Below are 14,826 nucleotides of genomic sequence, written 5' to 3'. Positions count from 1 at the left end.
CACGAGCAAAACTCAGTATCAAAAACAAAAAAAAGAAGACGACGACACAGAGTTGAGGAATCAACAATAACAATAACAATAACTAACACTTTTCAGGTGCTTACTAACTGCCAGACATTGTTCTTAACACCTTCTGTATATTAATTGATGATTCATTCTCACAACAATCCTAACAAAAATAAATAAATAAGGAAACCCAGAGAGGTTAATTAATTTACCCATGGTCACAAATTCATATGTAAGAGGCAGGATTTAATCCCAGGAATTATCGTATACCACCTCTTTTAGAGAAAGCAATAAAAACATTAAGTGATATAGAGGAAAAGTAATCATGATTTCCTACTCTGTAGATAAAAGTACTATGGAATGAACAGAAAACCTTTCATACATGAAGAGTTACTGTAAGAGAAACACAAGTACCTACACGCCACTACAGACAAAAGAAACTAGATTACAATGACTAGGTTTAGTTAAAATGTTTATTTATCCTGATTATGAAAGTAATTCATGGTCATTGTACAAGACTGTGACAGTACAAAAATAAAAGTAGAAATAAAGTGAAATCACTGATCAACCACTTGGTGGCACCTACTCTTTTGTACATCAATAAGTATAGATCTGTAACATCATTTTTAATAACTATCTAGAACTCTCTGTGCATACACTTTAACAAACTACCTACTGAATTAAGTTCTTTCCAATTTCTTTTTTTTTTTTTTTTTGAAGCAGAGTCTCACTCTTGTCACCCAGGCTGGAGCACAATGGTGCGATCTTGGCTCACTGCAACCTCCAACTCCCAGATTCAAGCAATTCTCCTGCTCAGCCTTCCAAGTAGCTAGGATTACAGGTGCCTGCCATCACGCCCGACTAACTTTTGTATTTTCAGTAGAGACGGGGTTTCACCATGTTGGCCAGGCTGGTCTTGAACTCCTGAACTCAGGTAATCTGCCCACCTCGACCTCCTAAAGTGCTGGGATTACAGGCATGAGCCACCACACTCAGCCTCCAATTCTTTAATATTAAAAAGGATAGGAAAATTCCTTGAATACATATATTCATGTATCTATTTGCTTAGGATAAATTCCTAGGCAAAGACGATGCCATTCTGATTTTTGATACATACCGACAAACTGTCTTCCAGCAAGGTCCAATTTACATTCCTGCCTGCACTGCATGCATATTTTCTCCCACATCCCAATCAATGCTCAGCATTGAATGCAATCCTTAGGTTTGCATATGTTAATCTCATAGGTGAGAAAAACACTGTACTGTTGTTTTTTAATTTAAATGTATTTGCTAAATGATCATCTTTTCATTTATTGCTGGCCATTTCTACTTCTTTTATGACGAAAATATAAATATCTTTTTGACAATTTTTATCCTTTGACAATTGTTCCTTTATATATAAGTGCAGCAACACATTATCACATATGTTGCAGATATTTTTACCCAGTTTGTTACGTATTTTCATTTTGTTTACAGCGTTTTATTTGCTGTTCGGGAATGTTGAATTATCATGTTGACAAACATATCTTACTTTCTAATTTCCAGTTTTGATATTATGTCTTTTTCTATGCCTAAAAGACTCATCTTAATTTGTTCATACACACGCACGCACACATACACATGGTTCTAGTTTTTAATGACATCATTAATACCCCCAGAATTAGAATATGTATAGCCATCCTAGTTTTCTCCTACAAATACGAAGCCAGTAAACATTTACTACATTTACCGGATACTCAAGTCTTGTTTTCCCAACTGAATGGAAACACCCACTTTTATATCTTAAATTCTCATATATACTTGAGATTATTTCTAGCCTATAGGCATATTTCTGTTGCATTGATCTGTTTAATTTTATAATATATAAGGATAAATCTCTCTTTTTACCTGGCTCATCTATGTTTATTCTTCTAAAGTAATTTTGGGATTATTTTATCAAATTGTAAATATTATACTGGAATATTTTGGGGACTGTACTGAATTTTCACTGTGCTGATTAATGATTTAAGAGAGAAATGACATTTTTACAACTGACGCATCTCATCCAAAAATAAAATCTCTCCCTTTACTACTGCTTTTATGACCCTTCAAAAGAGTTCTAAAGTTTGCATCATATGGGTTATACGCATTTTATACTTATTCCTGCTTCCTTAATACTTTTGGTGTAGTTGTGAGCAGAATTTCCTCAAGTATGTTTTGTTTTATTGTATGTATACAATAAAGCCAGTAATTTTTATTTTGTAACTGACCGCCTTCCTAATCTCTCATTTTTAAGTCTTTTGAATGAATGAATCATGTTAAAAACAGTAAATTCTCCTTTTTCTTTCCTAATATTAATATTTATACAGGTTATGTTAGTTTTTTGGCTAGCCTAGTATGTGAAATGTGCAATCAAATCAAATATTAAAAGGGCTTAGAATCCTTTATTGGCTTCTTAAAAAGGTAAGGGAATCGGTGAAGAACCATTATTGAAATATGAATATATTTAATATTAACTTATTGCAGATGAGCAGTCTGGGTTTAAAAAAATAAAAACTTAAAACAACTTCTTTATGTTTATGTACATGGGTATGGTTCTTAGTAATGCTAGAGGTCACTTTCAGGTGCCACAGTTTTAAAGAAAAATGCCTTTGTTTTCTTAGTGTTTTACTATGTATCTTCTTTGTAACAAAAATTCACCAATACCCTGGAAAATCTGGGGTTCTCTTTTTAGATGAGAACACATTATAGAAAGCTCCTAAATCAGGGAGACAAGTGTTTAAATCCAAGCTCTACTGTTACGTATGTGTGACTTTAGATAAGTTACATAATTTCTCTCACTCCACTTCCCTCGTCTGTAAAGTGGAAATAATACCATATAAAATATTGGAAAGCTAAAATGAGATACGGTTATCACTGCCTGACATATAGCAGATAATCAACAAATGAGGGTCCCATAATGTCATGTTGGCCTTCCATGAAAATAAGGTAAGCATTTAACAGTGCCTCCTACCTGGGATTTCGCAGTAAGTGCGAGAGAATGGTAACCACCTGCCTCCAGATGGATTACTTCTTTGCCATCCAGACATTTTACACACAACGGTTGAAGCCTTAAAGAGAAACACATAGGCACACAAAGTCAAAGTATTCTCAGCAAGAATCGTAGCCTTTCTCAAATTATAAAGTGCTGTCATGTAAAAATAAATATTTCTAAAGAACACATTAAAATAAACATAACGGATATATGGTCAATCTACTCCTAAATATCATAAATAATTTTTGGAAGGTTTTAATCTTTGTCTATCAATCACTAATTAATCCCCATAATTTAGAATCTGTTAAGAATCATAAAACTACAAATGATTCTTTATAGCAAAAAGTAGACTTAGGATACAATAAAAAATAACCATAGAAGGTAATTTTTAAATTAATTCCAGTTGCTTTCACTCTACTATGAATAGAGACATTTATATTAACTCACTACTTTACATAATCATTCCAATTACCCACTTAAAAACTTCCCAATATCTAATTTGTTAATATCGTAACAGTTTCTAATAAACAAAATGCCAGTTTTACCCTAATATACGTGAATAGACATAGTCTGATGTTTCAATTATAGTTATTTTGGCAGTGGCAGAGAAATCTTTCAGGTTAAAAAACAAAACAAAACAGAAAACCTGTTGGCTCTTTTCTTTTCCTATGTGACAGGTGAGGGCCTCTTTTTCATCAATTAAAAATCTGAGCCATTCCTGTCTTCCAGTGAAATACAATCTTATCCCAACACCCCTTTCTGTACCCCAAGATGAACACACATTGAAGAAGATATGGAAAAGTGCACCATGGATACTTGTCTTTTACTGCTTTTTTTTTCTTTTTCTTTTATTTTTTTTGAGATAAGAGTTTTGTTCTTTTGCCCAGGCGCAATCTCAGCTTACTGCAACCTCCACCCTTCCCAGATTCAAGCGATTCTCTTGCCTCAGCCTCCTGAGTAGCTGGAATCATAGGCGCCCGACACCACGCCCAGCTAATTTTTGTATTTTTAATAGAGACTGGGTTTTGCCATGTTGGCCAGCCTGGTCTCGAACTCCTGACCTCAGGTGATCCACCTGCCTCAGTCTGCCAAAGCGCTAGGATCAAAGGTGTGAGCCACCATGCCGGGCCAAGTCCTTTACTGTTAAGAACAAATTTAAGACTAAAGTAACAGCTTTTTATCAGAGTTAATGGTGCATAATAATCTGAAGCTAGTAGAGCCCAGATTTCCTCTATGAGGAAAGTGAGATTTAGAGACCTTCCCGAGAGAGGTTATTTGTTTAAGCCAACTCCTATCGGTAAATGTTGGTAGCGCTTACCTAGGCAGAACATCGCCATGCCCCAGCTGCCCTTCCTTCCCTTTCCCCCAGGTCCACACTTCTGTTCTCAGAGAAGGCAGGAGTGCATCTGCTTCTCCACTGTACGTGGGGGTCAGAACCACTGTCCTCGTTTTCACCCGTGCAGCCTTTCTTAAGAGCCTGGGGGAAACTGAAAACCAACCAGACGTGGGGTGAAGGAGTGGGAGTCCAGAGGGTAAGAAAACATATCATTTGGACAAACTTAAGATTTTCAAAAACATACACTACCCATGGTATTTTTGAAGCATATTCTAGAGGCTCTCTGTAGAAAAGGGGACCTGTTAGTCAAATGAAATTGGTAAATACTCACTGCTACAATCTATCCTCCCACCACCTCCTCTGCAGAGATTCACACACACATTAGCACACACTGAAGGTGGTGACAAATCCTGTAAATAAAAGCCCTGTTTAAATATGTTTAACCCAGCTGGAATTCCAAACATTTAGCCACAGAATCCTTTTCTGTATAACATCTAGTGACATCCTATAGAACTTGTATTCTAAATAATATGCTGAACAAAATACTGTACTAAGGCTGACAAATACTTTTCTCATTTGAAAACAAAAATTAAAGAGCCAGGCAAAGTGGCTGTAGTCCTAGCTACTCAGGAGGCTGAGATGGAAGGATTCCTTGAGCACAGGAGTTTGAGGTTATAGTGTGTTATGACTACACCTGTGAATACCCACTGCACTCCAGCCTGGGCAACATAGCAAGACACTATCTCTCTTTTTTTTTTCTTTTTTTTTTGGAGACGGAGTTTCGCTCTTGTCATCCAGGCTGGAGTGCAATGGCAAGATCTCGGCTCACTGGAACCTCTGCTTCCTGGGTTCAAGCGATTCTCCTGCCTCAGCTTCCTGAGTAGCTGGGATTACAGGCACGCACCACCACACCCAGCTAATTTTTGTATTTTTAGTAGAGACAGGGTTTTGCCATATTGGCCAGGCTGTTCTCAAACTCCTGACCTCAAGTAATCCTCCTAATCCTCCTGCCTCAGCCTCCCAAAGTGCTGGGATTACGGGTGTGAGCCACTGTGCCCGGCTCCCATCTCTTAAAACACAAAAAGCCTTTCTAAGTCAAGGTCTAAGTAATACAGAATTCATTTTAGCTATAAAATGTAAACATTTCTAAGACGGGAAAAAGATTATGAAAGGGATATACCAAAAAGCTTTTGTATTTGCCTATTTCAAATTATTTTACACAGATGTTAAAAAATGTTTTAAAAGAACATTGCCATCTTTTATAGTGTTCAAAATTACATCAAACACACACAACACTATGTGAATAGTGTTTGATGCCAGGATAAGATTTGAAGAAAATCATCAAATGTCACTCAGTAGAGACTTGGTCATTAAGTCACTAACTTGTGGGCCACAAGAAAGTGATCATCTCTGCCTAATATCGACATCTTTTCTGGTGAATGTATTGTTTCTATGCATACAGAGACTCAAATAAACCTACTTGAAGATTCCTCAAGGATGTACTCCAGATAATTCTTACGGAGGGGAAAAGAATACATGTAAAATTTTTCTAAAGATACTTTAGGTTACTAAGTAAAATTTAACCATAGGATATAAGTCTATTAGTGGGATTCATGATGTAATGATATGAAAAAATATTCCACATTTGTAGTTCAAAGAGATTGCACATATATTTATATACTTAAAATGCTAAAGGACACTTAAGAATAAGAAAAGTTTGGTGCAAGATTCTCCTTCAGACTTAATAGAGATCATAGGACTTCTTGTACATCATATATATATATATACACATATATACTCACATTAATCAGGACTTAAGTTTTATTTGTGTAGAGGAAAATCTGGTGGTAATGAGAATTAGGAGGCAGAATAAGAGTGGCACAAGAGTGTTCAATAAGTAGAACAAGTGGAGAAACAGGTGCAGAGTAAAAAAGGTAAGTTTTAGTACAGTCTAGAATTCCTAACTTTTGAGCTTTGCACAAAATCATGTAAACCAGGAGTTGGTCAATTATAGCCCATGGGCCAAACAGTGCCTACCATATGTTTTTGTAAATAAAGTTTTGTTGGGATATAGCTTCACTCATTCATTACGTATTGTCTCTGGCTGCTTTTACATAACCACAGCGTAGCTGAGTAGTTGTCACAGAGAGACAGGATGGCCTACAAACCTTAAAATATTTCTCTTTGGCTCTTTACAGAAAAGGTCTGCCAAATCCTGGTCTCAACAAATGCTTCTCAAACTTTAGTGTGCATACTAATCACCTGGGGGATCTTGCTCTAATGCATGTTTTGATTCAGTAAGTTGAGAGTGGAACCTGAGTCTGCGTTTCTAACAAGTTCCCAGATGCTGCTGATGCTGCTGGTCTGCAGGCCACTCTTGAGAAGCACAAGTCCAGATGGCTGAGACTGCTGAACTGACTGAGAAAAGGAGAAGAACCAACTGCATAATATTCTAAAAAGTTTATTGCCTATGGTCTCAGAAAATGAAGTTTTCTCTTCTTGAAGCTTAAGAATTCTCTCCTCTTTCAAGTCAAGTACAGTAATTCCTCACTTATCCAATGGTCACATCTGCAACCTCATCAATCTGTAGTATAGGTCCCAATTAGGAAATAAGAAGGGTATTGTATGACTCCAGAACAATAAAATAAGATTCATAATAAGGTTCATAAGCAGGAGCAAACATCGATCAAAAGTGACGTTCTAAATTTATAGTGATATCTAAAGCAGATAAACTGTAACTTTCTTTTAAAACCACCATTAAATAAATTTTGACATTTGAATATGTCAGCTTCATAATTAGGAAAGCTTTTTTAATAATACAGCATGTGATGTCAGAAGCATCCTGGATTCCCCAAAAGTCAATTCACAAAACCTGGTTATTTCCTTACCTTGTGACAACAATCCAGGGAGGGAGAGTCTTCGACTGCCTCCCTCCGTTTCTTCTTCTCTGATATCCACAAGACTTGAACTTTTCTTTCCTTGCATTGATTCCTGTTTAACCTGTTCTTCCCTGCTATCTTTCAAACCTTCAGGGCCAATGGCACTACTGCCTGCCTGAGCTCCAGTTTCATAAGGGGTTGTACTATAAAAGTTCATAACTTTCTTCAGTGACAAGGCACCAGCTTCATAAGTAGCAGCCACTCTCACACCAACAGCAGATGCACAAGAGACCACCAGGCTGTTTAGGGCTGAGGTGCTTGTGGTAGGCGGGCTGTGGAGATTAGGAATTGCTTCTTCTACAAGAGGCTAAAATATACACACATAAAAAATTATATAAAAATATAATCCCTTATACGATAAGCAATCAATAAAAAGAAAGTAATATCCATCACTATTTGCATGTAAGAATCTAAAATGACAGAAGTTCTCTTCAACTAAAGGTATTCTCTTCTTGATCATGGAGTTAACACATTAAATGGAAATGAGTACTCAAAATACAGTTCCTTTTCCAAAGTACTTCCTTTTGTCTAGATGTTGTGTTTTTCTATGGTATTTAAAAATAAGCCTCAGCTGCTTTTATAAAATTAAACACAGTAAAAAGGGAGGGAGAAGAAAAGGCACGGAAAACACTGCCTTTAATGCTAAGTGCACTGTGACAGCCCTGGACAGAAGGTTGAAAAAATGCAAATTTCATTATTGATCCCTTTCAGGAAAATTTATATAGACTACTACCTAGAAATGGCAGGAAAAAAATTAGATTTTATGAAAAAAAAAAAGCTTTCCCTGAAATGCTTTATAAATTGAAATTTAGATATAGCATATAGAGATGGAAAAATAAGTTATACCTGTAACCTATCATCTCCCAAATTATGCTCAACTCGAGTGCCTCTGCTGGCTCATCAATGAGTTATTTTCTATGACCCAGGGGCTAGACAAGCTGTAGGATTACCTTTGCTCTTGCTACCACAGATGGCAAATGTGGTAGTTTAATAATTAAACATTTGGAACCAATGTTCTTAGTGTGATTCTAGAAGTGTACTAGAAAGTCAAACTAAAGTTTTCTGATATCTTAGGCCGGGCGCGGTGGCTCACGCTTGTAATCCCCGCACTTTGGGAGGCCGAGGTGGGTGGATCACGAGGTCAGGAGATCGAGACCACGGTGAAACCCCATCTCTACTAAAAATACTAAAAAAATTAGCCGAGCGTGGTGGCGGGCGCCTGTAGTCCCAGCTACTCGGAGAGGCTGAGGCAGGAGAATGGCGTGAACCCGGGAGGCGGAGCTTGCAGTGAGCCGAGATTGCGCCACTGCACTCCAGCCTGGGCGACAGAGCGAGACTCCGTCTCAAAAAAAAAAAAAAAGTTTTCTGATATCTTAATGAAAAAATCAGTTGAAATTTACTCTAAGCTGTCAAACATCATTGTTCCCTAAAAAGGAAGGTCATTAAATGTACCTACCAAACACATAAAAAAGCTTTCAGCTCATCAGCATAGATCATATTGAAAAATTTGCTTCTTATTGTACCCAAAGATCTCAAAGGGAATATACACATTCCTTCATTTGTCCTAAACTAAAATACAAACATAGTGTGTGTGTGTGTGTGTGTGTGTGTGTGTGTTTGTATATTTTAACATTGGCTTCTGACTTCTTAAAGGAAATAATTCCTGGTACCTAGTGAAGTGCCTGATATGTAAGTACTCAAAACATTTTGTTGAATTAAACGCTAAATTCAAAAGAGCTATTTCCATGCAAATTAGTCTGTAAATAGTCAATAAACAAATATACTTAATAAAATGAAAAAGAAATACAAAGCCTATTACTTCTTTGGTGATACAGCTCCCACGATAGCTTGTTCAGAAGAACTAGTGTCACTATGTCCACTTTTTGTTTACAAAGGCTCCTTACAGAAGCAGTGATGGTATTTAGAGGTAACTATTTTAGGGGGTTCTTAACCACTAGGTAGAGCAAAGTCACAAAACTCTACCTTATATAAACCTTGAACTACTACTGTTCTAACTGGCTCCTTCTACTTAATTATATTGGAAAATATAGTAAGTAAATAAGCCCTCCCCTACAAAAAACATAATTAGCAATTTTGATGAAATATATAATTTTAGGAGTTCCAGTCAACCAGTAATACTTTGGTTTATTTCCCAAGTGAGAGAGTCTCAGTTACATCTCGCCAGAAGAGAAAACACTTGCCCTAAAACACATAAATTCCTTGTGAATTAGCTGTATGATTGAGATGTTATTTACAAAGGATAAATTAAATGTAATAGAAACACACATTTAAATAAATTAAATTTAATTCAATAGAAACACACACATTGTTACTAACATAAGTAACAAAAACTTCCAATGTTTAACAAAGTTAAATGTGATAAGCATGTACAGTCTAAGAATTTTCTACATGCATTCTTGTTAAATTACTACTTTTGCTTTGTTCAGACTTTATAATACCTTTCTCCAAACAGCTTATCCTTGATTTTTAAAAAATTCAAATACCCACAAGTTTCAGTGAATAGATTGTGAAATAAAGACTATTTCTAAAAATACCTTCATGTTCGCATTCTGACAGAGTAAAACAATCAGAATCGAGAATCAAGAGACTATGTGGTTTCAAAAACCTAAAAAGAAACACCGCAGGACATATCTTTTATGATTATGATCTTTTGTTTTGTTTTCTTAGAGTTTTGGTAAAGCAAAATCAAAAGGCCACACTAAGAGTGAAACACAGAAATAATCCTTTTAAAATAATTTAAGTGGGAACTCAAACTTTACCATGTGCTACTGATAACAGCTTTTGTTCACTCTACCACAAATCTTCAAAATGAAAACAGTTTTAATAAGATACATAAAATAGGCTGGGCATGATGGCTCATGCCTGTAATCTCAACACTTTGGGAGGCTGAGGTAGGAGGATTACTGGAGCTCAGGAGTTTGAGATGAGCCTGGGCAACAGGCTCTACTCTACTTAAAAATAAAATCAGCAGGTGTGGTGGCATGTGTGCAGTCCCAGCTACTTGGAAGGCTGAACTGGGAGGATCGCTTGAACCTGGGAGATCAAGGCTGCAGTAAGCCACAATCGCATTACTGCACTCCAGCCTGGGTGATGGAGCAAGACTCCATCTCAAAAACAAACAAACAGAAAGATAAAATATTGGCCACCTCTTCAGATTAAGCCCAGTAAGGACCACAGCTGTAATTGAAAAAAACTGAAACATGTAATTGCCTGTAAGTTTTAAATCTGCCTACAATTGAAGGATCTGCCACAAAACAACCTTCCCTGTTAAAGAAGGAAAAGACTGTTCTCTACAGAATTCTGAAGAGTGTTACAAACACAAGTAAGAATAATCTTTGTGAATCTCTAGTTACATTAAACTATTCAGGGCCCACCAAAATTCAGTACTTTAGCCATAGAGAAAAAGTACTAGCAAGAAAAAAAAAATGAAATGCTCCTACTTATAAAACAAGCCCAACATGACACCTTTCAATATCATAAAGGGCCAGAACAAACATAAAGAGTGATTTTGAATTAATCCAGTTTCTTTCCTTTATCTAGGCTTGCCTGATGAAACTAAATTATAGTCAAATTCAAAAAATAAAAAATGCTTCCAAGCCTTACTCATTTTAAAGTTTCTAAAGAAAAGCTCATACAGTTCAACTCTAGACACACTTTTATAAAATTGAGCAGGTACCTGAGATGGCATTGGCTTTTCACCATGCTCTGAGTCCTCTCTTACTGAATGATCTGACAGTTTCCGCAGGTATTCATTGACTGCTTGGGTGTCAGGGTATGATGGCATGTTTCTGGCAGAGGAAATTTCAGTTGTTCCCATGACATTTTGTTGAGAGGATACGGCATTGCTATTCGTGGTCTGAGCACTTACTGCATTCAGTTCAGTAGCAACAGACGGATCATTTGCTACAAGAGTGTTCTCAAATACTTCTTCCTGCCTGTCAAGGGCTTCAGCGGAGGGGCTGAGAGCAGTGCTGGCATGGTTTTCTGCCTGAGATTCTGTCAGTGTCACACCTAATGGGCAACAATGACTGTCTGATATAATCACATGGTCTTCTTTGTCAGTCATAGTAATCAAGAGCTGGCTGCACTGGTTGCATCGTTCTGGGACTGGCTTCAGATCCTGGGAAGGGAGGCACTGTACAAGGGCTAAGCTGTGGAAAGCACCACAGGCAACTTGAAGCACCACTCGCCCAGCAAGATGTTCTACCTTTTGTGGCTTTGTCACCGGGAAGGCAGTGGTAATGAGACCCAACTGACAACCGGTACCCCATGCCCAAATCTCTCTGCTTATTGACAATGCCAGAGTGTGCTCCTCGCCACATGCCAACTGTAAAATCCTGACTGCTAACAAAGGGCTGGCCTCAGAATCAGCAATGCTGACAGGGTTCGGTTCCGGCACATACTGCTGGTTGGCTACTGCACACTGGCCAGCAGAATTCTCTCCCCACATGTACGCGACACCATTGTCTGTCACTGCTCCACTATGGAAGCTTCCTGTCGCCACAGTAACAACATATTGCCCAACCAGGGCATTTTCTAGAATGGGGCTACTTGGACAAATCTCCGCTGGTCCACTTCTCCAGGGAAGAGTACCAAAGCTGTAGACCTCACCATCTGAAGGTTAAAAAAAAGAAAAAAGAAAAAAAAAAGGGGGGTTAGTGAATTAACTAAAAATTTTAACAGCAAACTTTTAGTCCCCTCTAGATTTAACCAAATTGGATTTTCTTTTTAAATTTTCAAAAGCAGTTGTAGAAATCTGGTTCAAGCACAGTATTTCACATTGATTCATCTTTTTAAAAATGACTCTTTTTAATATTCTGCACTATAGGGAGAATTTCTACAAAGTGCAGGAGGCTACTCCTTTCCTTCAGACTCATCCTACAAACTCCTCACATCAATCCACTCCTAATGGCCCTCATCCAGGCTATTATAGAAACAGATTCCAAGTGTTCAAAGGCAAAATAAATAACCATGTTAAGATAAAGTAGGCAAAAAATAAGACAAAACAGACACATTCACTAATATCTACAATTCAATACTACTAAACAAGTTGGAACAGCAAAACATTATGCAATGGCTTAAAAATATTAGAGATTCATTTTGGCCAAAACTAAGAAATTAACTTTATGACTCTAAGCTGTACAGGAAGCATCAGTTCTTAACAAGACATGGCTGTCTTCACGTTGTATGTCATGTTATATATAGTTTTGAGATGTTACATAAATATACAGGTTGAGTATCACTTATCCAAAATGCTTGGGACCAGAGGTGTTTTGGATTTCAGGTCGAGGTTTTGGAATATTTGCCTTATGTTTACTGACTGAGCATCCCAAATCTGAATGTTCCAGTGAGCATTTCCTTTGAGCACCTTCATATCAGTGCTCAGAAAGTTCTGGATTTTGGATCACTTTAGATTTCAGATTTTTTAATGTGGGATGCTCACCCTGGACTTTATGTACTAGATACTAGCTAGTCTTTCTGAGGTGAGATTTGTTTAAAAAGCAAATCAGCCTCTTCTCTGAAAAAACATCAAATGGCAGATGAAGCCAGGCCAGCGGGAGGGCCCGGAGGCCCCAGGGACCCTGGGATGGGGAACCACAGCGACTTCCGTGGAGGCGTGGTCAGTGGCATCTGGGGCCAGGGTTGGGGCCACAGAGCTCAAGGAGGCAAGGCTGAGCATAAGGAGTGGACACCCATGACCAAGCTGCGTTGCCTGGACAAAGACACGAAGATCAAGTCCTGGTGAAAATCTATCGCTTCTCCCCGCCCATCAAGGAGTCTGAGATCATTGACTTTTTCCTGGGGACGTCTCTCAAGGATGAGGTTTTGAAGATTGTGCCAGTGCAGAAGCAGATGCGCACCGGCCAGCACACCAGGTTCCAGGTGTTTGTTGCCACTGGGGACTACAATGGCCACTTGCTCCAAGGAGGTGGCCACTGCCATCCAAGGGACTATCATCCTGGCCAAGCTCTCCATTGTCCCCGTGCACAGAGGCTACTGGGGGAACAAGATCAGCAAGTACCACGTGGTCCCTTGCAAGGTGATAGGCTGCTGTGGCTCTGTGCTGGTGCGCCTCATCCCTGCACCCAGAGGCACTGGCATTCTCTTAGCCCTGGTGCCCAAGAAGCTGCTGATGATGGCCAGCATCAATGACTGCTACTCCTCAGCCAGGGGCTGCACTGCCACCCTGGCCAACTTCACCAAGGCCACCTATGATGCCATCTCCAAGACCTACAGCTAACTGGCTCCCAACCTCTGGAAGGAGACTGTATTCACCAAGTCTCCCTATCAGGAATTCACTGGCCACCTCGTCAAGACCCACACCAGAGTCTCCAGAGAGAGGACCCAGGCTCCAGCTGTGGCTACAACATAGAGTTTCTATACACGAAAAATAAAGTGAATTAAGCCTAAAAAATGTTAAAAATAAAAAGCAAATCATCACAACAGAACAAAGCAAAAAAGCAAATGAACCTGTCAGAATAACTGGCTAGCTTTAGAATTAATGAAAGGCACCAGTGAGTTGGGTATATAAATAACTTATGTATGGCCAGGCGCGGTGGCTCATGCCTGTAATCCCAGCACTTTGGGAGGCCTAGGCGGGTGGATCACGAGGTCAGGAGATCGAGACCATCCTGGCTAATACGGTGAAACCCCGTCTCTACTAAAAATACAAAAAATTAGCCGGGCGCGGTGGCGGGCGCCTGTAGTCCCAGCTACTCGGGAGGCTGAGGCAGGAGAATGGCGTGAACCCGGGAGGCGGAGCTTGCAGTGAGCCGAGATCACACCACTGCACTCTGGCCTGGGAGAAACAGCAAGACTCCGTCTCTAAATAAATAAATAAATAAATAAATAAATAAATAAATAACTTATGTATGTCCAGCTATGCTACCAAGTCTTAATTTTACTGTAATATTGTGGGAGCTTGGGAGCAGGTACACAAAATCTATGCTGGCTAAAAATTCAGTGAAACAAAGACTTGGCTACTGGTTTCAAAAAATATTGAGCCAAGCCCACTATCCTTTCTTTTCCATATGACCAGAGACTTATGATTTTTTAATTAATGAAGAAATAAGCACTGTTTTTTTTCTCGTAAGGCAGCAATTGAGTTGATGATGAAAACATGCAAACTTTATCTTTGACCTATTATACATGGCAGACACATGTATACACTCAAGTTAACTCATCACATCATCTATATAAGTAAGGACTCAATAGTGGCTAGAGGGAAGATATGTGCATTTATTAGGAAATGTATAGTCTGGATCAAGAATATTGAGATGAGAAAATAAGCTCACTGGTAAGCTCTTTTAAACTTTGTTTCCTAATACAACAATATATTTGAAAAAGCTCACCAAGTCTTTCAATTAACATTATTCCACTACAAAGAGCAATACTGCAAAGAAATGGATATTTAGATCCCCCTCCTTAAAAAACAAAAACAACAACTGGAGCATATAAAAAATAGTGAAACAGGCTGGGTGCGGTGGCTCATGCCTGTAATCCCAGCACTT

General features: G+C 38.5%; 1 protein-coding gene across 6 annotated transcripts in view; it reads right to left on the bottom strand.

Moving 5' to 3' along the window:
* Positions 1 to 14,826, bottom strand: part of ALS2 (alsin Rho guanine nucleotide exchange factor ALS2) — an 87,155-nt gene that overhangs the window by 55,847 nt on the left and 16,482 nt on the right. For all 6 annotated transcript variants that reach the window (XM_032754943.2, XM_032754938.2, XM_032754940.2 and 3 more), the window contains 4 exons: positions 10,992 to 11,929; positions 7,244 to 7,601; positions 4,338 to 4,506; positions 2,999 to 3,095 (listed from right to left, as the gene is read on the bottom strand). In XM_032754943.2, the coding sequence (XP_032610834.1) occupies positions 2,999 to 3,095; positions 4,338 to 4,506; positions 7,244 to 7,601; positions 10,992 to 11,929 (1,562 nt within the window). The remainder of the gene's footprint in view (positions 1 to 2,998; positions 3,096 to 4,337; positions 4,507 to 7,243; positions 7,602 to 10,991; positions 11,930 to 14,826) is intronic.

The sequence above is a fragment of the Hylobates moloch genome, unplaced genomic scaffold, assembly GCF_009828535.3.
Source record: "Hylobates moloch isolate HMO894 unplaced genomic scaffold, HMol_V3 SCAFFOLD_1, whole genome shotgun sequence".
NCBI classification, from domain to species: domain Eukaryota; kingdom Metazoa; phylum Chordata; class Mammalia; order Primates; family Hylobatidae; genus Hylobates; species Hylobates moloch.
Note: the sequence above shows the minus strand (reverse complement) of the source record. Positions and strands in the feature narration are given on the sequence as shown.